At 37.4% G+C, this 23021-nt stretch overlaps 1 protein-coding gene across 2 annotated transcripts; it reads left to right on the plus strand.

Moving 5' to 3' along the window:
* Positions 1 to 1489: 1489 nt before the first annotated feature.
* LOC143846351 (putative beta-1,4-xylosyltransferase IRX9H) lies at positions 1490 to 22614 on the plus strand. 2 transcript variants are annotated; one of them, XM_077354780.1, is made up of 4 exons: positions 1490 to 3666; positions 20341 to 20590; positions 20721 to 20984; positions 22197 to 22614. In XM_077354780.1, exons 1-3 carry the CDS (start codon positions 2783 to 2785, stop codon positions 20946 to 20948), a joined length of 1362 nt encoding a protein of 453 aa, XP_077210895.1. In that variant the 5' UTR covers positions 1490 to 2782; the 3' UTR covers positions 20949 to 20984; positions 22197 to 22614. The 2 variants fall into 2 exon arrangements, with proteins under 2 accessions (XP_077210895.1, XP_077210896.1); XM_077354781.1 differs by having other exon boundaries at positions 1492 to 3666; positions 20783 to 20984.
* The last annotated feature ends 407 nt before the right edge of the window (positions 22615 to 23021 follow it).

Here is a 23021-nt window from a genome sequence, read left to right on the forward strand (position 1 = left end):
TTGGAGCATATTTAAGGCCTTCACATGCTGAATATGAAAAAGCTTATCTGAAATGAGCAGGAAATGAATAACCATTCACAACCATCTAAATCATCTTGTAGATAGACTAGTAAAAGGTAGTCATCATCTCCGGTGAAATGTCTATCTTGGGTTTTAAGAAATCATGTAAAAAGTCTGTTTTTCTGGCCTTTCCGAGAACAGATTGGCTGATCTCAAAGAGAAACCCATCTCTGTGTATGAGAGAAAGCAGCTTTCAAGCAATGAAGGTATGGGATTAGTTGAAAGGGATGGTACCAAACTGTGGAGATTAAAATTCTAGAAAATTGATGAATGTGAACCCAACTCTTGAAAAAGAAAATCCAGAAAAAAATAAAAACCAATGAAGAAGTTTTTAGGAGAATATTATTTTCCGTTGCCCATAAATCCAAAAAGCCTTCTACTTTGCTTCGTTTGCAAATAAGAGTCATCCAGCTTGACAATTTGCAAATAGAGTTGCCACATTTGAGCGGATTTTGCAAATCAGGTCATGCTATATTTTTTGTGACCAAAATACAGTGACTGTTTAAAAGACCAAAATGTTCATATTACGCGATAAAACGAAAATTATCGTATAAAAAGATCAGAATACTCATGACACTGTTATGTTTTGATATGGTGGGTCCCACTAACTCAACTCAAACCCATGCACCATGCACACCATTTTTTTATCTAATGTTTTGATGGGGGAGTAGGTTCCATGATATCTACTCCAGTGTATGACCTTATCTTTTGATGGGGTAGGGCCTTTAATGTTTTGATCAGGTGGGTCCCACCAACTCAACTCAAACCCATGCACCGGGTGGGGCTACTATTTACATCATGTTTTGACGGGGTAGGTCCCATGATGTGTAGATGTTATTAGAGTAACCCGGGCCCACGTTGAAAAAGCCGAATATTTTTTGGGGGAGAGGAACGGATGATATGTGACGAAAATACCTTAAACCTGTGAGGGTATTTTCATCAGATCATTAAAATCCTACTTCCCCAAGTTGAGCTGTCATTGTCATGGCAGTAATGATTCCTTAGTACCCAAACTGCCCTTCTCTTAGTTGATAAGTGATTAAATTCTTTCATAGTGGGTCGAGAACAATTTGGTCACCTCAAATTTTCCTTTACTTTTTTTGTTGAAAAAATGTGTCTACCGTCACATGTCTGACGCATGTCTTAGCATTAGGCATGTGGCAGAGAAGTTTTTGAAAAACAAAACAAACATTCGTTATAATAAAGCGGGTGACCCGCGGGTCGACCCTGCCCGTAAATTTTGCAGGTCATTTTTTGCCCGGCCCGTTTGACCTGGACCCGTACAGGTCGGGCCCGGCTGTTTTGCCCGGTCTAGATGTTTTTGTCTTTTGATGACCAAACAAATCAACCACGGGTAATTTCGTCACAAATTTATGGCATGTGCAAAATTCCCTCAAATGTGATAACTATGTCAAAATTAGAGAAGACTCATTTTGCAAATAAAGGAAAGTGAATGATGAAAAACAGAACAAAAAGGAGCGTTTGTCTGATTTTCTTTCCGAGTCCGTGTCCCAATTAGGAGCTTTTCTTTCCCAATCTGCTTGCTTGATTGGGTCATTTTCCAATTCCTCTACTCCCTACTGAATTCCCCCCAAAACCTTTTTCTTTCTTATCTTTCATCTTCTTTTCATAGAAAAACTCTTTGACCCAACCTCATCGGTGAAGTATTGAAAACCCTCTCAACAGATCCCAGACCTCGGAGCTTTGAAAAGGACAAACGAGCAATAGGCAGTCTATCCCTCCTCGATCCGGTAAAGGGCATTTTCTACTCTCTTGAAAAAGGATATCTGTCTCACTTACACTCACGAGATCTCTCTGTATTCTGTTCAGGGTTTGGTTGGTCCAATGTTAGATTTAGAATGACGGGTTTTGTTAGTGGGCATTTGTTTTTGTTTTGTTTTTGTAATTTTTACTCGTGCAGATCAGAAAATCCAAATCAGAGTTATCTGCAGATTTTTAGGAGTGGGAAAGGAAGTTCTTGACATGGGTCTTGATTTGTGGAGTTTTTGATGAATGTTTGGGTGGAGGTAGTTTTTCTAGGACTGGTAAACAAAGTTTCTGATATGGGTTTTGTTTTTTGGAGTGTTTGATGAGTGTTCAGGTGAAACTAGTTTTAGTCCCTAGTGTTGGAGTCGAAAGAAACTTCGAATGAGGGTCGATGCGAAGCTTGATATGATTTGGGAATTCGATTAGATTTGTCTATCTTGTAGTGGGTTTTCAATTGTTTTGTTGCATTAGGTGGATGTTGTTTTTATTGAGTGCTCTTCATAAGGACTAAGTAGAGATTGGATTGGATATTTTCTCTTAAGATTCAGGACTTTAGTTTTCCTTGCTCTCTGCTCGGGGAAGGTATCGAGATGAAGTTCGATGTCTTGTGTCTCCTTTTCATTTACGTGATCATATTTTTTTTTATGTGCATTACTTTGGAACGAGTTTAGTTTCAGTTGATGTTGTTTTAAGGAGAAACTGACTATTTTATCTGGAGGACAAGGAATTCGCTTTGTGTTGTTTACATGATTTAATTCAGGAAGTGATCAGCATGAAGTACACTTTGATGTCTTAATTTTGTGATGATGGAATGTTCGATGGGGTTATCCTTGATCTGGGTGTTTGGCTTTTATGGTTTATTTGATTAGCTTTTCTCTAGATTTGGAGAATGTATTTCATTTTTCAAGGATAGCAGATTGACTTCTGAGAAGTTCTTCCATGTGCTCTTGTAAAAATGGCATCGTTTAGAAGAACAATGTCCGTAGTGCCGCGAGATGGAGCTGTATCAAACGGTGAAACATTTTCGGTCTCTTCTCCCTCTCATAAATTACCTTACACTCAGAATTACTCGCCGTCTGGAGGGTTAGTTGCATTGTTTAGTTCAGTGGATTTCCTTGAGGTGTTGCATAGAATTCGAGCTATTGTTCTCAATATTTTCTCACGGAGATCGTCCCGACATTTGGAGAGGTCAAAATCAAAGGCACAGTTCTGGAAGAGGGCTTTCTTCCACTTCTTTGTTTGTTTTATGGTTGGGATGTTCATCGGTTTCACTCCATTCATCTCTATGGATTTCTCCACAGACCTTGTATCCAAACACCAAGCATTTTCCTTCAAGGATACTGATATTGTGGGAAATAGGGCTTCTTTCCTCGAGAATAAGGACTTAAAGGTCAATGTTAGCTCCGAAAAGGAGGACATACACGAGCCAAGAAGCGAGATTTCTGATACCTTTTCTGCTCCATATCCTGTTCAGTATTCAAATTTCATGGATAAGAAGCTTTTGATAATTGTGACTCCGACGCACCCTCGACCGTTTCAAGCATATTATTTGAGCCGTTTGGCTCACACATTAAGACTCATCCCACCTCATTTGCTATGGATAGTTGTGGAGATGTCTTCTCAATCGGTTGAAACTGCGGAAATCTTGAGAAAATCTGGGATTATGTACAGGCATCTTGTATGTGAGGCTAATTTGACCAGCATAAAAGATAAATGCGCTCACCAAAGAAATGCAGCTCTTTCTCACATTGAAAAGCACCGTCTCGATGGAATCGTATACTTTGCAGATGATCATAATGTCTATTCAGTTGATATTTTTGAGCAAATGAGAAAGATCAGGTATTCCTCTTCTGTTTGAAATTTATCCTTTTTTTTTAATGGTAAAAAATTCATTAATCGGACCGAGATGGTCAAAGATACAAAGAATGTGCTAGAGCACAAATAAATACAATACATCAAGATAACCAATCAAGGTGGAAGGAAATCATATTGCTTTAAGGCTGCCGAATGAAAACCCCTTCTAGCAAGATGGTCTGCCACCCCATTGGCCGATCTCTTAACATGGCGAAAGGAAATAGTAGAGGACCCGACAATGTCTCTAACCACATTGAAATAATCCACAAAGCCCCAAGGAAACGAATGTGAGCCAAAAAGCCATCAAATCATATTGATGGAGTCTCCTTCAACCACTATATGATCGAAATCCCTCCCCCCCCCCCCCCCCCCCCCCCCCACACACACACACCCACACCCACACAATAGTTTAATCCCTTGGTGAACTGCCCTAACTTCCACCTTATTAGAATCGGTAATACCCAAAGGACATGCGAAAGACCATTTAATCTCGCCCTTCTCATCCCGAAGCACTCCTCCAATGGCGACCGACAGGCCCCGGATTACCAAGACTAGAGCCATCGAAGTTAAATTTGACAAAACCACTCTCCGGCGGTTCCCAAGGCTGAGATATGGCGGAAATTTATTCTTAGCTGTTCTATTATTTTCGGAGCTTTATGCTTTTCTTTTTACACCACAAAATTGTGACTGTGATTCAAGGAATTTTGCCTGTGGAACCTTCAACACATATTTTCTTCTATTGCATAACTTCTCCTTCACTACTATTTTCATCTACATTGTTTTGGTTAGGAAACCTTACTGCATTTTTTTAGTGAGAACAGAAAGAAGTACAGAAAAAATCTTCTAACAAAATAGAAAAACACAACACAAAAGATTTATTGCAAGGTAGCAATTCGCTAATCACCAAAGTGTCCCTTTCTACTCCCTCTTTGGCAACTCCGTCTACCATTTCTTTTACTGTTCTTCGAATATGTATGTTAGAAAAGGAGTTAGGGTTGGAAGTGAGGAAGAAGAAGAGGTGTATAGAGATGGAGAGTCTCCACTAGAGAGCTCCCATGTAAAATGATGTATATATAAGGCCCAACTAGGGCAACCAATGTACAAAGACTACAATACCCCTAACTACTACAAGTAATGTCTAAACTACCATAATTCATGTTATTCAACACTCTCCCTCAACATGGATTGTATATACTATGTACTCTAGCTTGCTACAAAGAACTACTACAACTAAAAAATATAACAAAAAGGACTATAAATAAAAAAAGTACTATAAGCCCATACACACATCCAGCTTGGTATAACACTCCTCAAGCTGGTGTGATGAATACATAATACTAAAAAGGACAACAACGGCCATAGTAAACATCATCGAGATCAATGGCCATAACAAATAACAGCTCCCTGAAGTAGCACAACAGTGAGAGCGATCAAACATGGCCTCTCCTTGAATGAGAGCACGACGAACAGATCCGCATATCACAAGCAATGGAGGCACCATGGCAGGAACAACTACGATCCAACATGCAAAAAAAGGCACACCAAAGGTGCGCACAGTGAACATTGGCGAAGCAACACAGCGCCAAGTGAAGAGGATAACAACCGATAGGAAAACCATCGGGACAAGGTCGATGGGGAAACCGTCACATGGAGAGAAGGGATTGAGAGAGAGAAAAATGATAATCAATCAACGATGAGGAAACCATTGTCTGGAGACTAGGTCGACAGCATGGACATCGTCGCTTGAAAAGAGCCTACCAATGATAGGGAAACCATCGCCTAGAAAAGAGAGGTTGACGGAAAAAGACCGTTGTCTGTGACAGAGCCGAACAACGATGGATATGGAAGCTATCACTCAAAAAAGGAGAAAGGATAACTAACCAACGATGGGGGAAACCATTGTCTGGAGACTAGGTCAACGGCATGAACATTGTCGCCTGAAAAAGAGCCGATTAACGGTGGGGAAACTATCGTCTGGAAAAGAGAGATCGACGGGAAAAGACTGTCACCTTTAAGAGAGCCGACCAACGATGGATATGGAAGCCATCGCCCAGAAAAGGAGGGAGAAGATAACCAACCAACAATGGGGAAACCATCGTATGGAGACAAGGTCGACTGCATGAATATCGTCACCTGAAATGAGCTGACCAACGATGGGGACACCATCGCCCAGAAAAGAGAGGATAAGGCATAAAGCCGAGAAGACATCAAGACTGACTGGGGAGCAAAACAACACTCCCTCTGGGGCGAAACTACATGAGCCTGAAGATGACAAGACAAGGGGGACAATATCAAGACAACACGAAGAGATAAGGCATAAAGCCGGACAACACGAAGAGACATGAAAACAAGACAAGACTCCCTTGGGAAGACGATACTAAGACAACACTAACAAGAAAACAACACTAACACTCCCCCTCAAGAGAAGACAACGAAGAGAGCTTTGGAATGGAGGAAAACCCAAAATGGGTCTACGCAAGTAACACATACATGACTTTTTTTTTGTTTTGAGATATACGACAGAGGGAAAATGGGTTAAACACGAAATGGGTTTGACGAAATGAGAGAGAAAGAGTGCGATTTTAGGGAGATTTTGTGGTCTCGGCAAAAAGGAAATGAGAGAGAGAGAGAGAGAGAGAGAGAGAGAGAGAGAGAGAGAGAGAGAGAGAGAGATCTTAAAAAAATGGGTTTAACAGACAAGGAAATAGGGAGATTACGAGAGAGATGTTTGAGATATTTGAGATTTGAGGGAGAAAAACAAGGGATTTGGTTTGCACAACACATAAATTTAGAGATAGAGGATGCGAGACATCAAGAAAACAAAAAAAATGTTGTGAAGGCGTGAATGGCGCGGAGGGAGATAGACTCTTCTTCTTTCCTTCTTAAGGATCAGCCCATTGGCTTTGATATCATGTTAGAAATGGAGTTAGGGTTGGGAGTGAGGAGGAAGAAGAGTAGAGAGATGGAAGTCTCCACTAGGGAGCTCCCATGTAAAATGATGTATATATAAGGCCCAACTAGGGCAACGAATGTACAAAGACTACAATACTCCTAACTACTACAAGTATTGTCTAAACTAGCCTAATACATGTTATTCAACAATGTACATAAGAAAACAATGACAGACCTTTGCTATTCAGGAAAAATTGATAGACCATTAGAATCTCCATGATATATCTCACTTGTCGACATGGGCTCGGAGATAATTCTTTAGCCCAACACACTACATTCTTTTAATCTCCTTCCACAATTAGCAAGTAGGATAATTACTCATTGAAGATGAGCAAGCCCCCCTACTGGAGCTCTCACCTCCGACTTATTAGTGTCTATTCTCCCCAAAGGACCGGAGAAAGATTTTAATGTCTATAATAAATCTTCCTATTGAATTGGATTTTCTTTAAAAATTCTCATGTTTCTTTTTTTCCCAAATATGACAGAATTGTTTTAAGGGGTCACCCCCAAAAGGTCCTGATCACCAATTAAGTTTCCACCCTTGAACACCCATGACATACTGAATCGTGACCACCTGTGAAAAAAATCACGATGAAATTCTCCCTCCCTTCTCCCAAATTCTAAACGCCACTTCACAATGCAGATATAAATGATTCAATGTTTCCTCCCCCTTTTCACAAAGGGCACGTCTCCTCACCAGGAAGGATCGTTTCTCTTAAGCATGTTGCTATATTGATCTTTTCTGTCTTGCTGCATCATTTTGGTAATTTTTTGGAGTCTGTGAACATCCGTAATGTGGATGATGGATTCTTATTGTCAAATCTATGATAAATTCTTATTGTTAAATCTGTTTTCCCATTGAATGTCTTCATCTTATTGTTTGATAAATTCGTTTAGGCATTATTTTTAGTAGGATTTACTATTTGGTAAAGCTACAGATCTGTCTAGATGAATACAGTTATCTCTTGTGGGAGTTTTCTTTTTTCCTTTTGAATGATCTCGTGTTGGTTATTAGATTTTACATAATATCATTTTCCTGATACTATTTTCTACATAATTAAAATGTGGATGTTGCATTGGATTTTTCTGTTCAAGCAGTGCTAGGATTTAATTGTTGGTGTATAGTATGGTTGTTAAATAATGTGTATTTAGAGTGCTAATGTTTAAATTTTAAAACATCATGTGACTTGTGAGTTAACCCTTACTTTATACTGATTACCCCTTCAAATAATTATCGTAAAAGAGATGGTGACAGATCTTTTCATGACCATATGACGGTATGTAGCTGCCATAGTTTTTATCCTTTTTTCTTGTCGTTCCTCATAGTCAAGACTCAAGAGTTTCACATGTTGGCTTGCTTAGAAATTTGATGATTCTTGCAAGTTGCTACTCACCTGATGTCTGTATTCTTGAACCACGGTTTGGAGAAACTGAAACTCATTTGAGACTCGATAAGAACCTAGGTCCAAGTCCCTTTGGGACTCAATTGATATTAAAAATGCGTATGCAGTCTGTTCTTTTGAGCGTTTTTTTAGTAAGCTTATATTTTGGCTCCCTTTTTATGGCACTCACCCCTCCGTTTTTTTTTTTTTTTGTGATAGGCCCAAGTCCCTTGGGCCCTAATGAAGATTGAAAGGCTTATGCAGTCCGTTCTTTTGAGCTTTTTTTTTATTAGGGAGCTTATATTTTGGCTCCCTTTTAATTGCTCCCACGCTGTGTTATATTTTTGTTTAGATTTTCTTACAATGGCGAAATTGCCCCTTTACTTTATAAAATTCGCCCCGATACAAAATTTTAATTTTTGAATCTGTACCAACTTTTCTCTTCTTACCCTTCTACCCCCACCCTCATTGTGGCTCGCTGTGCAACACGTCTACTTCACCAATCCTGAACCTCCGCCATTATCACCCTCTATCATACCACCCCATTCCGTCTCCATCACCATCACTTTCCGTATGCACCTTACCAGCTACCGATTGCCATCCCCACCCTCTCAATCACTGTCACGATAGCCCTCCCTGCTATTAGAGTTCACTATCACTCCTGACACCCCACCATTCTTGTCGCGACTATCATGGGATTCATTGCTCAATTACAACAAGAATCCCACTGCGTTATGCTATCGCCATCTCATCTTGATCACAACATGGTCGTTCACTGACTGTTAAGCCCACTGTTTTGGAGTTTGCTATCAATTTTTCATAGGCTATTTTAGTACTCAGAAAGCCTATATTTTTCTCAAAGCATCACACATTAATGAAGACGTCGAGGATCATTGAAGGTGAAGTTGGTTTGCTACCAATTTCTCCACATATTCTCTAAGTGGTGGGACAATCTGCAATTAAGGGAAGGAGAAGATCTCTATATGGAAATTATTGAAGTGCTGTGACAAAAAAAATGATCAATTATGTTTGAGATCTCGATCTCCATTGTCAAAATTTAGGACACTGAGATAAGAATTACCAACTATGCCGAGGAATTCTATAAACTTTCACTCAGAGTATATTCCCATGAACTGGAAGGCCAATAATCACTTAAGACATCAACTAACTTAGAAGTCACTTCCAACATGAGCTTGCTTTTAAGAATATCCACAGGCCTAGTGATCTACATCGATTAGCTCTAGAGGTAGAGAAACTTGCAAGAAACAATTTCGATCAAGGAAAGGGGTTCCTCAAGATTCCTATGCCATCTTTGGCGCAGCTACTTCCAAAGTTTGAAAGTAAGGTGGTCGTGACTGTGGACCTACAATGAATCAAACCTATCAAAGTTCATATCTTATTGTTGTTGCGGGACCTGTCATTGTTTGAACAGTGCCTAAAGTGCAATCGAGCTGACCTTGTAGAAAATGAGGATAAAGAAGAGATACAAATTATGATGCCCTAAATAATCAAGATTGACCATATTATGATATTAGTCAAAAGAGACAAATGACATAATGAGACTAAATCAAGGCCCAACCCTCATGCAATGCATTATGATCATATCACTAGAAGAGACCAATCTAATGATAAGGATTAATAACATTGTAGAACTACCATTTAAAAAAAAACATTGTAGAACTCATTGGGTCCAAGTTTTTAAATTTTGGTTTCAGTTTCGGTTTTGGTCATCAGTAAAACATAATTTTTTTGCTTTCAATACGAAATTTCGGCCGAAATCTTGTAAAATTATGGAAACATATCGGTACGAAATCACGGCGAAATCCAGATAAGATTCTTTGTCATTGGTTTTTATTTTTATTATTTTCATTTTTTTTTCGAAATATCTCTAAGGAATCTCGTTGTTCTTCTCTTTTCTACGAGTGGAGTTGATTTTTGTCAGGTTTCTCTCAAAATGTCAACATTTTGACATAAACCTTGCTTCTTTTTTTTTTTAATATGAATTGTTGCATGTTTCACATAATTCGACCGAAACATTAACGAAATCTCAAAATTTCGAGAGAAATCTTATAATTTTCCAAATCCACGTGGATTTCGTTTCCGTAGCATCTGAAATTTAGAATCATGATTGACTCTCAAAGAGGAGAAATGAAAATGTAGTAAACCAACAATGGCGACAATTGTTGATTTCAGCTCGAGGACGAGTTCTTCTCATCATGGGGAGATTTTTATAGCTGGTGGGCCCATGCTAACCCAAGTTCCTCCCAAAAAGGACGCAAAAGGCTAAGTTAGCAAGTCGGACAGCTATGGTTTTTTGGCTTAAATATCCTACAATTATTTTCATCTTTTTTTGGTATTGGTTTTGGCTATTTTGGCCAAAATTTAAAAATTGTATTCTTAGATGTGGGAGTGATGCAAGACCAAAAGGGTAGAAAACTGGGAAAAAGGAAATCCAGGGTTTGATGAAAAGTTGATGGATGAAATATAACAGGAAGAAATGGGATTCGGCCAACAGATTTGATGTGTACCGGGTCAAACTAGGGTTTCCCGTGAAATTCAAATGCAAAGAATAAGCGAACAGTCTTGATCTAAAAGATTGCTGTTTTGGAGATGAAACCCTAAACATTATACATGCATTTGAGATTCAAGAGGATGAAACTATGGGAAACTAAAACACAGGTGGAAAACAATGACTATAGGAAAATAGATTCCTGGTGGAAGTCTAAAACAAAAATATGAAAGAAGAACTAGAAATAAAAATGTTGATCTAAATACCGTTGATAGAAGAAGAAGGATAAATGCCAAGGCATCACACTATAGGGTCGCAAGGAATCATATAGGTCTCTCCTACAACTTTTTGACTCTTTTCTTAACTCAAAACCCTTACATGTGGTGACCACTAGAAAGTTCTCATTTAAAATTCGTGAAAATAAAAACTGATAATATGCGGGTGAATATTGTCACATAGATAATAAAACGTTACTAAAAAAAACTACTAACCCATCCCAATTACATTAAAATTCCCAATAAGACCAAAATGCCCCTATGAAAAATATAAGACAAATCCGTAAAGAGTTTTGATGGGTCCCATCATCATTTGTAGCCCCTTTTCTAATTTATGTGAAGGATGATCCCCATCATTCTCCCCTGTTTGAAAAGAATGTGACCCCTTCGAGTAAATGGTATGGTAGTGCTCGTAGGGATCTAGATTTGGTATGTTGAAACTCTTCGACAGTGATGCATGTATGACTAGAAAATAGTTGTCATTTCCATCAAACAAGATATTTCCATTGAGCAAGATACTTCTGTTAGTCCTTTCCTCTAGTAGACTTAATCACCATCATGCACACCTTCTATGTCGACTTTAAGCTTTTATGAAGTGGTTGTAGACCAAAACCTTGCTCATCACTTTCTATTGCATGATTAGATCCATCATTTTTTCCTTGATTGTGAGTAGGAATAAAAATTTTGTTGTATCAATATTGAATATGAAAACTCTGTATCAATAATCTTCCTAATGATAGGTGATTTTCACACACTCTTTGGCCACATTTGATTCCTTGTAAATTATTAACACCGACAATTGACTAGTCCATTTGCAAACCATTGATCATGCTTTGTTCAATAAATAGTTGTATCTGGGACCTGCTCTGCTGCCCCTTTTGCGACCTCTTGATCCGTTATCAAGAGTGCTTTAATTTTCTGGAATTGAAGTTGCATATCATATATGGCAGATTGCAATTTTTTTTTCATTTTCTTATGTGTTAGCTTCCTCCATATCAACCCTCATGCATTTCTTTGGTTGTATTTGCCAGGTAAGTTCTTCAACTTGCTTTTCCAAATTATTTTTGGTAGCTTGGAGAGCACCAATTTCCTTTGTCTCCATCTTAAGTTTCCATAGTTTTCTTCTAACAACTTTTCCTCTCTGGGCATACTTATTAGTTATTGCAGTTACTTTATCCTCAAACAATGTAAGTGAGCCAAATATTGGCAGAATCGACATTAGATAACAATTTCAACATTTGACTGTCACTTGAAGTTATTCTCTTTAAGAGTAACTATTCCACGCAAGCCAGATTGAACGTAATTATCAAAGAAAACAATTTTTTTTTAACTTTTTTTTTTGCCAGATACAACTGCAAATTATTCTATATCCTAAAACATGCTCTTCTTTTCAGAGTTGTCATAAAGTTCTATGCTATGGACCTTCGCTTTGATGTTCACAGACTTAGGAGTTTCCTATAGTATTCTTCTGCCAAGAATACTATCTTTGGTAGCTAGATATTCTTACAAGTATATCTGAAATAGTAAGTATTTGCCTTTCCACTAGATACACCTTTATAACATACATCCAAGGTCTACCAAGAAATATAATTGTCACAGTCATAGCCTCATAGGGATAACATCACACCATGCAGAATCATGATAATTATCGATACTGAAAAAAATTAAACGTTGTTGAGTTACTAGGATAGTGGTCTTATCCAAGGTTTTAAGTTTCGGTTTCAAGATTACCTTGATACGGAGTTGAGTTAGTTAAAGCATAGGGGCTGCCCGTCATTTTTTTTTGAAAAGTCTGGTGTTGAGAGTGGGATTTGAACCCACACCCTTTCGGACCAGAACCTTAATCTGGGGGACTGCCCATCATTTTACCGCTATTACCATGAAAATGGAACAGTTTGGTTTCGGTTGGAAAGTTTGGTGGAAATATATGCAAATGATGGAATCTTCAGATGGAACATCAAGAAATGCTAGAATAAGCATAAATACCCCCTTAGGAACCATCTCATGAGCAAGACAATCATCTATAGTGGCTATGATTTGTGGACACGGACACGAGTGTCGCGTGTCGACACGGCAAACCCCCAAACTTTAGAAACGGGGACACGGCTAAAATAGAAAGTCTATGTAATCATGATTTGTGGATATGGATTCGTGTGTCCAGTTTCGACATGGATACGAGTTGTCTAAATGAGGTAAACACAATATTCAATAAAAAACAGAATGTCACACTTGACACAGTACAAAAATATGTCCACACACCCACATTAAGTCTAACACTTCCAGCAATACAAGTAAAAGTGTCCAAAGGAGTGTCGACATGCGTGTCGTGTCGGACACGGCATGACACATGAGTCGGCAATAAATTCAAAGTATCGGCCAAATCAAGATAGTGGTTTAATAACATTGAACACCCGGTGACATGTGCTGTCGCACATGTCTTATAATTCAGTTAATACCATATTTCACATGCAGTTCGTATATAATTATAATTTTATATATAACCACATTTCACATGCAATTCACATAACAATTCTTATATAATACCACATTTCACTTGCAATTTATATAAATATTTATGTATAATATATAAACTATAATTCACATGAAATTCATATAATTATAATTATGTAAAATGTACCGATATAGTATATCAGTAATGCAGCTACGATTTTGCTTTCGGTATGCTCTTCAATTTCGGTATCATTTCAGTGGGGATGAAAACAGAAATATTCCGATCGTTTCATCTCGGTTTTGGTGGAAATTTAAAACCACAGTCTTATCAACCCATTCTACTTATATGGATTTCGATGATTTTTTTTGTATCCAAATGTAAACAATCGATAGTTAGTTGACATTCTTTATCCCTACATAGAACAATAGTGTTGAAGATAGCCATTCGTAGCCAATCTTTCTTCTCTTTTACTTTAGGGATGCCAGAATATGTCTTACTAAGCTAATCTGTGAGGTGTCAGCTTCTTGATCAAGGTCTTCATCAGCCATCGTATTCCCTTAAAATCCCACTACTGCGAACCTCGTTCTGATACCAAAATTGATGCAAAGGCTAAAAGGGAAGAAAGCTAGGAAAAGTGAATCTAGGGTTTGATGAAAGTGGATGGAGGATACACTATGACAAGAAGAAATTGGGTTCAAGTAGTAAATCTAACATGCTTTGGGTAAACCTAAGGCTTCCGTTGAAATTCAAATGCAAAAAATGAGTGAACAGTCTAGATCTAAAAGATTGCAGGGTTGGAGATGAAACCTTAAACCCTAGACACAAGCAGGATTCAAGACAATGAAACTATGAGAAAACTAAAAGATGGTCACGAGATGAAAGAGATTTATGATGGAAACAATAAAGAACTTACTAGAAGAAAGGGAGAAAGAACTAGAAGCAAACTGATAAATACAAAAAAGTAGATCTAAATACTTTGTTAGAAGGATAAATACCAAGGGCATGGCATGAGGCATCACACTGTAGGGTTGTCAAGGCATCACACTCATAGGTTGTAAATAAAATACTGAAATTTTATTCATAATCATCATCATCAAGTTTGTACTATACTAAATTATAAATTCCGTTCCAGCCGGAATGGACCGGAATCCGGAACGGAACGGCCATATATTCTACTCCGGTCCATTCCGGTCGGAATTCCGGACGAAACAAGCAGAATGCCTTGTTTCATCCTGAATTCCCAAATTTTGTTTTTTTGTTTTTCATTTCTTCCTGTTTCTGCTTCTTGGTTCTCTTTTCTTCTTCCATTTTCTTCCTAATATTTACATGTAAAGTTAATGTCTTTACTATTTTTACTGTCCATTTTCTTAAGATTTACATTTACTTAAGATTTGCATGTAAATAAGGTAATACCCCTATTTGGATCTATTAAAAATAGTTTAAGACCCAAATCTAAAAGGGCAAATAGTCAACTTTCCAGTTCTAGTATAAAATTCGAAAAAATGGGTCGGGTCAAAATCCTTACTTCCAAACGATGGGGTATTTTTCTAATTTTAAAAGTTCATAAATTCTATCATGTCAAAACATTATTAAATCCCAAAAGTCCGGTAAAAAAATCTTATAATTTGGTCTCTAAATTTTTTTCATCTTGTTAGGCACTAGTCAAGGCACTGGTCAACACGTTGGTCAACACATGCATTTCAGTTGATAGTGATTTTCCTTTAAGTAAATGTTGGATCGTTTACATATTTTGTTCAATTAATTATTTCTTATATTTTTCTAACAATTTCTGATTTTTTTTTGGACTTTTTCATATTTTTAACTATTAAAAAAATTCCCCTCGTCCTAGCGGAACGAAAATTTTCAAAAGAAACGTTGAACGAAATGGACGAAACACCGAAACGTTCCGTTCCGGTCGCCAAAACGAAATGGTGAACGAAACGAAATTTATAACTTAGGCACTACGGCACACACATGTACAAATATATCTCTCCTATAACTTCTAGACTCTTCTCCTATCTCAAAACTCTAACATGTGGGCTTCCTTACGATTAAGTCCTTATTCTAGATCGTTCCCTTTCCAGTCTACCTACTACGGTACCATAGTGAATATGATCTTCACCAGACATACGTAACGCTTTAGCTAGTACACGAAAGTGTATACCATGATTTTTCTGTCAATAACTGCATGCATTGTGCAATGAATGTGAAAAAGTAGACCGTTGTTGTCTCGGCAATAATGAGCCAAGGTAGTATTTGCTGTGAATCCCCCTGTTAAGTGGGAAATGAAAACTAAAAATGTTTGTGAATGAATAATGACATGTGAATAGTAAATCCTAACTTAAAGAAACTATTAACCCATCCCAATCATGTTAAAATCCCCAGTAAGTCCGATATACTCTGATAAAAATAAAAGAAAGATCCTAATGCATTTCTGATGGGCCCCATTATCATATTTAGCTTCTTTTCTGATTTTCATGAAGGCTGATCCCCATCAGGGAGAACTCATAGGCCTAGATGTATAGTATTTTATGTTCTGATTCTAGTTGAATCCTAGTGTGATTAGGGTGTAGTTGTGAAGAGATTTATTATAACATTTTCAAGAAAATAGAGGGAGAGATAATTTTGATTGGATTGCTATTGATAGGTCGTGTGTGTGTGTGTGTGTGTTGGGGGGGGGGGGGGGTGGGGGGGGGTTAAGTGATTTTCTAGTTGATTGATCGATTTTCATTTCTTATCCTGATATAAAGACCACTATCTGTATTTAAGGCTTATGGCCTAAACCAAATTCCAGACGCTCTTCATGGCTGTTTATAGTAACTTGCCTTCCGAAAGTAATATCTATATAACCTTATCTATGTTGTTAGTAACTTAGTATCTTATCAAGAGAGCTCTTAAATTTCATGAAATGACCAAAATAATGAGACAGTGCAAAAAACAACTCTATTGAGATATCCTACACCAAATGTTATTTGTGTATATAAGAAAATATCTTTGGGAGCTTGAAGACCCAAACATCATATAAATGAAATACAGACATTCATTCGAGCATGCTCTTGCCACAACCCATGATAAAAGATCAATCTGATATTGCCTTGGTGGTGTTGTAACTAGACCTGGATTGATATTTGTCACATATGATTGGGAAGTGTTGCACCTGACAACCTTGCGAAGTCCAATGCATTTCTACAAGTATGTGATGATAGTGGAGAATATATTCTTTATATAAACATAAAATAGAATGTATCTAGATAAATACAAAAAAGTATGGCTCAGGCATAGGGAACACATTCCCATTCCAGGTGATATTAGTGGAATCCTTTGTGGGCCTTACGGAGAGGTTCAATGGGTGTTCCTGGGTCCCATTGGAGTGAAGATTCAAATGAGGCAGAAGTGCCTGCCCTTTGGAAGGGCATCCTTCTCATCGACCCACCCTGAGGATGGAAAGGGCTTTCCTTAGAGATTCTCTGACTCTCGTGAGGAAGTTGTAGATCATATTGAAACGACTTCTTTTCAGCACATGCACAGGTCACCTAAGACCAATGCGGATTCCTAGGCTCAGAGTGCTGCGTCCAGGGATTTCTTGGTTGTCAGTACCTTTTCCCACTTGAGTAGCTCATCAAAGTGGACTGCAATTTTCTTTTCTCTGTATTTTTGATTGATCATCTTGGTTGTGGTGTGTTTTCCTTCTCTCTTTCTTTTATAAATTTTTGCACCAATAAGAAAGAAAATACAAATATGTTTAAAACCATATCAATTATGTATAAGTAATACTAAAAACAATCTGTTTATGTGAATCTGCCTTGTTGCCCTAATTTAGTAAGTTTAAAAATTGGAGTTTCTTGTAAAACTAGTTGCAGTCCCGTGCGATGCACGGGGCGATTCCGTTGAGATAGAGAGAAAGAGAAGTGTCGTTTGGGTTTTGACTCTTGCTTAGGAATATGAAACGTGTTTGAGACGGGAACGGAGAAAAATAAGATGGGTCGTCTAACCAAATCAGTCAAAGATAAATTATCAACAATATAAATATCGATAACTTATTGATTAAGGCATTAGGAAACGTGCCATGTAATTTGGAAAGAGTAACTTTTGGAATTCCTTGCGGTATTATCCTTAAAAAGACATTTTGTAAATAAGGGAATGCAAGCATTTTTAAATTTCGGGTGCCACGTGGGGGTGCCACGTGGTGACACCCCAGCTTACCACATTCAACTTTATAGATATTTGGAAAGAGTAACTTTTGGAATTCCTTGCGGTATTATCCTTGAAAAAAAGCCGTTTTTTAAATAAGGGAATGCAAGCGTTTTTAAATTTCGGGGTACCACGTGGGGGTGCCATGTGGTGACACCCCAGCTTACCACATTCAGCTTTATAGATATAGATAGATTGCATATGGGAGGAGGGCAAGCTTTCTGATAAGCAGAAGGTCCGTGTTGTCACTTGACACTAACTTACCCATTCCAATGAGTTATTATCATGAATTAAAGATACCATGCCACACTATACACCGAATTTGTTCGGTAAAAAGGTATAATACTTGAGGTGATGGAATAAGATTTAATTCTACCATGTTTTTAGTTGTGTTGCTTTGGGGATTTTAGAAACCTGAATCGTTTGACATAATTTACAACATCAAATAAACTTATTGAGAATTCCATGTTCAAACAAACCAGGATCAAGTAGTGATAGTTCCTCTCTGAATCTTAGATAAGTCAATTTTCTTTCCAAATCACAAGTATCAAAGTCATTATCTATACTTATTAACTTGTTCAGTATTGTTTGTCCATAGTTTAATTAAAAGTGGAACCGATGCTTTCTGGCAGTTGACCTAAAACTGATGTTGAAACATCTAGCAATCAAACTCAGTAGTTTCTAATCTCAATCCTCTAAGAAAATTCAATCAATAACCCATTGAACTCCTGATGTACCTAAAATCTTATCTGAAGGTGATTTCGAGAAGTGTGTAATTGAAGAAAAGAGAGGAACATGATTAAAGTAGATTCAAAAGTTTCTTGTCGTTTAAGTTGTTTTCTTTTTCTTTTTCAAGTCTCCATGACGTGCACAACTTAATTGCAAGAAATTTTAGCTAGTCTGGTTGCTGGAGTGGAGAAACATCAGTAAAAAATTCAGAAAATGGGAGCATTTTGGGTGCTGCTTTCTAAATTAATATTGAATATTTATGATCTTTATTTATATTCAATATAACCTAAAGTTTGATTTATCAGATTTATTGAAGAAATAATTAAATTTAGTGATTTAAAAAAGTTATAGAATTTACAATTAGTAGGTGATCTTGATGGGATCATGCCAAGAAGGTTTTAAATTTCGATTTTGGCTTTGGTTTTTGTCATCACATAAACAGAAACCTTTTGATTTTGGTTGGAAAGTTTGGTGGAAATCCTGTAAAATTATGGAAACATCTAAAAGTGATGGACTTTTAAGACGAAACTTTAGGAAATCATAGAATAAATACAAATACTCTTAAAAACTATCACATAAGCAAGGCAACATCCATAATGGTTTAGTAACATCGACCACCTAGTGACTTGTGTTGTCATGCATGTCTGATAGTTCCGTACATGTCACGTTTCACGTGTAATACATATAAATATGTATACACAGTACACACATTACATTATACATGCAATTCATATAAATATAATTATATGACACATACTGATATAGTATACCACTAATGCATTTACAGATTTGGTTTCCATATGCATTTCAGTTTAAATCGTTTCATGTCAGTATCGGTGGAAATTTAAAACCATGAATGCCAGTAGTAGTTTCCAGTAGGAGCAACATGAGATATTGTAGCATTAGCTAGATTCTAAAGTAAGAGTTGCATTTTGGGTAGAAGTTTTTTGCTACCAACTTACGCATATGAGAGCGAGGGAGAAGAAACCAAAGAAAGCAAAAATAAAATGGTTGTAGGTATCCAATTTAGAACTTCCTTTCTATTTCGATAATAAGATGGGAAATCTAATTACAAACCAATAACTTGAAAGCAGAACGAGAGCAACGGCTGAAGCAAAGAAATAAAAAGAAAACGAGAAGGATGCATTCTCATCAAATAGTTGGGTTGTTTTGCTAATACTATAAAGTCACCTTAGTTGCTTATTGCTTGGAGTTGCAAATCTCTTTCATAATTTTTTCATAGTGGATAGGGTTACTTATAACTGATCTGTCTACTATTTTTAAACAAATAATGTAAGATGTTCCTTTTTGTTTCTAACTCCCTTATCTTTGCATATGGAGGAAGTTTGATTAGCACTTGTGTTTGTTAATCCTTTCTTTATTCTCTTGCTATAGTAATAACTAATAATTATAAATGCATGATCTCCTTTCTCTTTTAGTGAGAGATAACATTTTAACTTTTCTTTTGGATAACAAGTTTGGTGTAAATGGTCATGAATGCTTAGTCAGACAACTTTTTGTGGTCTCTCTCATCCTTTATTTAGAAAAACCGAGAAATACCTTCTCGACAAGGATCAACCACGATGTGCAACAAAAACACCAAAAGAACGATGCAAAGAAACACAATCACAGAAGAAACACAAGATTTACGTGGCTCGACGCTGCCTACGTCCACGGGGGGAGATTTTCCACTATTTCGGTCTAGGGTTACAAACTCTCTTCTTCTTGGCCAAGAAAACATAAAAGAAAAAAACCTGATCATGTAACCCTAACATGTGGCTTATATATCAACGCTGACATGGAGAGATTTACCGAAATACCTTTAGATGAAGAATCCGAAAATTAAAATCTTGTGTTTATATATCGATGTGGCTTATATATCAACGCCACTACATGTGGCTTATATTTCGCTGCCCCCCACTGCTTTATGCTACCAGCTCGACCCGCGTGTGCGTCGCACACATTAGTCCATCAGGCCCTGTATAATGCCAGAATACAAGACATCCCCACAACACTTTGATCATTCATAGTATAAACACTAAAGAGAAGTACCCTGTGTTTTCTAATTTTTCTATTTTCTCTATTAGTTCTGTGCTTTGTCCATCAGGTTCTTTCTTGTGTTATTGCCTTGACTAGTTTTTTTGTTTTGTTTTTGTTTTTGACTTGCAGTCGTTTTGGAACATGGCCAGTTGCCATGCTTATGGGAAGCAAGAACAAAGCAATATTGGACGGTCCCGTGTGCAACAACAGCCAAGTTGTTGGATGGCACACAAATGAAAGAACTAAGAGAATCAGGAGATTCCATTCCGACATGTCGGGATTTGCCTTCAATAGCACTATACTTTGGGACCCTAAGAGATGGCATCGGCCCACTCCCGAATCTATTAGGCAGCTAGACAAAGTCAATGAAGGACTCCAAGTAAGTTTTCTCACATCAAATATGTAAACACTAGTGTTGCTTGCATTTCTTTGCTTTTATTCAATAATCTCATTCGTCCTAGAACCATGGTTTTAAATTTTGGCCGAAATCCGAAATTTTGGTTTGAAAGGTCCGGAATTTCGGATTTCCATTGGGACTGAAACCGAAATTTCCCGAAATTCGAAATTGCAGGCGAGTACATTCATTGAGCAAGTTGTGGAAGATGAAAGCCAAATGGAAGGGTTGCCAATGGACTGCTCGAGAATCATGGTTTGGCATCTACATTTGGAAGCTCCTCAACTTTCCTACCCTCAAGGCTGGTCAATGCAAAAGAATCTGGATATTGTTGCCCCCTTGATGTAAAACCTGCTCTTGCCAAGCCATTTGATTGAACGTAAGAATGTTTTAGTTCATCTTTCACGTTTTGCTTTATATGAATTTTTAAAAAGACTTTTTCTAACTAGATCAGTTTATTTGTTTAGTAATCTCTTCTGTCTTATAGAAATCTCATTTTTTATCTTAAGCCTTGATAAGAAGAGTGGTTCATAAACCAGAAGGTTATATATATATGGAGGAAAGTGTTGGTGAGCTTAAGCGCCCCAATCACATGGGTCCCACATTTTCTGTGGTGATCCAAACCATTCATTTGCAAGGCCCTATCATAGATAGGGTGTGTACCAAAAATCAGCTCCATAGGATCATCCTAACCCCTCCATTTGTGGAGGACAAAAATGGGCAGATTTGTGGACAAATAATGTCTGTCCATTTTGACCTCCACAAATGGATGGGTTAGGATGATCCTATGGAGCTGATTTTTGGTACACACCCCATCTATGTAAGGGCCTTTCAAATGAATGCTTTGGATCATCCTAACAAAGTAGGCCCCAATGTGATTGGGCGCTTAAGCTCACCATAAGTTTGGTGAGCTTAAGCTCACCAACACTTTCCTCATATGTATAAATGTTTGAAAAGGTAATGATTTTATTAAAGTAAAAGAAGATCAGGAGACAAGATGTCCCCATACGTGGATCCAAAAAAAGTCCCAGCAAGAAGAAATCCAGTCATTATGGCATTACAACATTCACCAAAGGTTTTAAATATTTTTATGAAACCAATAAAAAACACGAAACACTTATTTGGAATTTTAATATCTAACAGTAGAAAAGTTTAGAGAAAATAAGACATCCAAATCAACCAATTTCAAACATTCCACACAAAGTTCTACTCATGACATTTCTTAGCACTTTTAAATAGTATCGAACTATTTGTAGCACCCAAATCTATCGGACATGGAGAAGAAGTCAGTCTTGTTATGGTGCAATCCCATTACATTTTAGTGTTTCTTATCATTTATATACAATTTTCTTTTTCTAATTGAATCCAACTTTACTTGTGAATCATCAATTTCAATGGCACTCGAATAGAAACCTAGGATTCGAACCAGTAATCATACTTCCATACCAATGATTCAGCTCTTTTAATATTATTATTTACATGTTTTACATCTGTAATCCCTCGGAAAAGTTTGCGTCACTGTTTGCTATCATTTGGTCTGTCTTCTCTATCTTTTCCATGACCTGAATTTGTGTATCTTTTCATGTTATAGGATGAAATTTCATCAAGAAATGCAGCCTTTCCGCTAATGCTGCCTCTTGCTGCCTAGGTCCTGACCACTATCTGCACTTATTCATCAACTTTTCGGTGAAGGAAAGGGATGTGTATGTGAAGGGTTTTTTGTCAGATTCTTTTATTTCAACCATTTTATTTTCTGCGTTATACATTATCATGTACAGTTATTTGAGTCTGCTGTTCAATCTCCTCTGGATGCTCTGTAAACGTACATACTTGCATCCAACTATCATGTAGAGGTGAAAACCAGTGCCACCCAATGTACGGGCGTCTAAGTTCAGTTTCTTTTTTCTTGGATTAAAAGGACATGATTTGGGAGAACGCGAAAAATCCCAAAATTGTATTTTGTTGCTCAATTTAGTCTTACAGTTAAAATAAATGTCCTCTTATTTATAGTTTTCCAATGTCTTTGGAGGTTGAGTATTTTCTTGTCTGAAAGTTGGTATCACTGCATGCGTTGGGTATGTTTAATTGTTGGGTGGATTCGAGTCCACGTTTCGTAGAACACCCTGGTAGGTACACCGTATTCTTCCCTGTTTTTTGCCACCACAAGAAGGAAACAGTAGAGAGAAGAAAAGGTGAAGATATTTCACTAGATTGATTAGAGAAAATCGAAACCAAGAGTCGCAATGTGGCTTGTTTCTTGTTTGTCTCCCTTTCTCGCCTCATTTTCTTCCCCATACAAAACCAATTCGAAGAAAGGAAGAGACCATAAGAAAAACTCCTGCATGATATTTGTGCTGGAGTATTTGCACCAAACTTATTGATAGTCCCGTTAATACACTGGCTTTATTGTCCTCCC

This window comes from Tasmannia lanceolata, unplaced genomic scaffold (genome assembly GCF_043159265.1).
Source record: "Tasmannia lanceolata isolate RefF3 unplaced genomic scaffold, GAP_Taslan_0.1 ptg000015l, whole genome shotgun sequence".
NCBI lineage: Eukaryota > Viridiplantae > Streptophyta > Magnoliopsida > Canellales > Winteraceae > Tasmannia > Tasmannia lanceolata.

Coding starts and splice junctions, on each gene's coding strand:
- LOC143846351 (XM_077354780.1), top strand. CDS start 2,783: ATGGCATCGTTTAGAAGAACAATGTCCGTAGTGCCGCGAGATGGAGCT. Junction 3,667..20,340: donor GAGCAAATGAGAAAGATCAG/GTATTCCTCTTC, acceptor TTTGACTTGCAG/TCGTTTTGGAACATGGCCAG. Junction 20,591..20,720: donor AAGTCAATGAAGGACTCCAA/GTAAGTTTTCTC, acceptor TTGGTTTGAAAG/GTCCGGAATTTCGGATTTCC.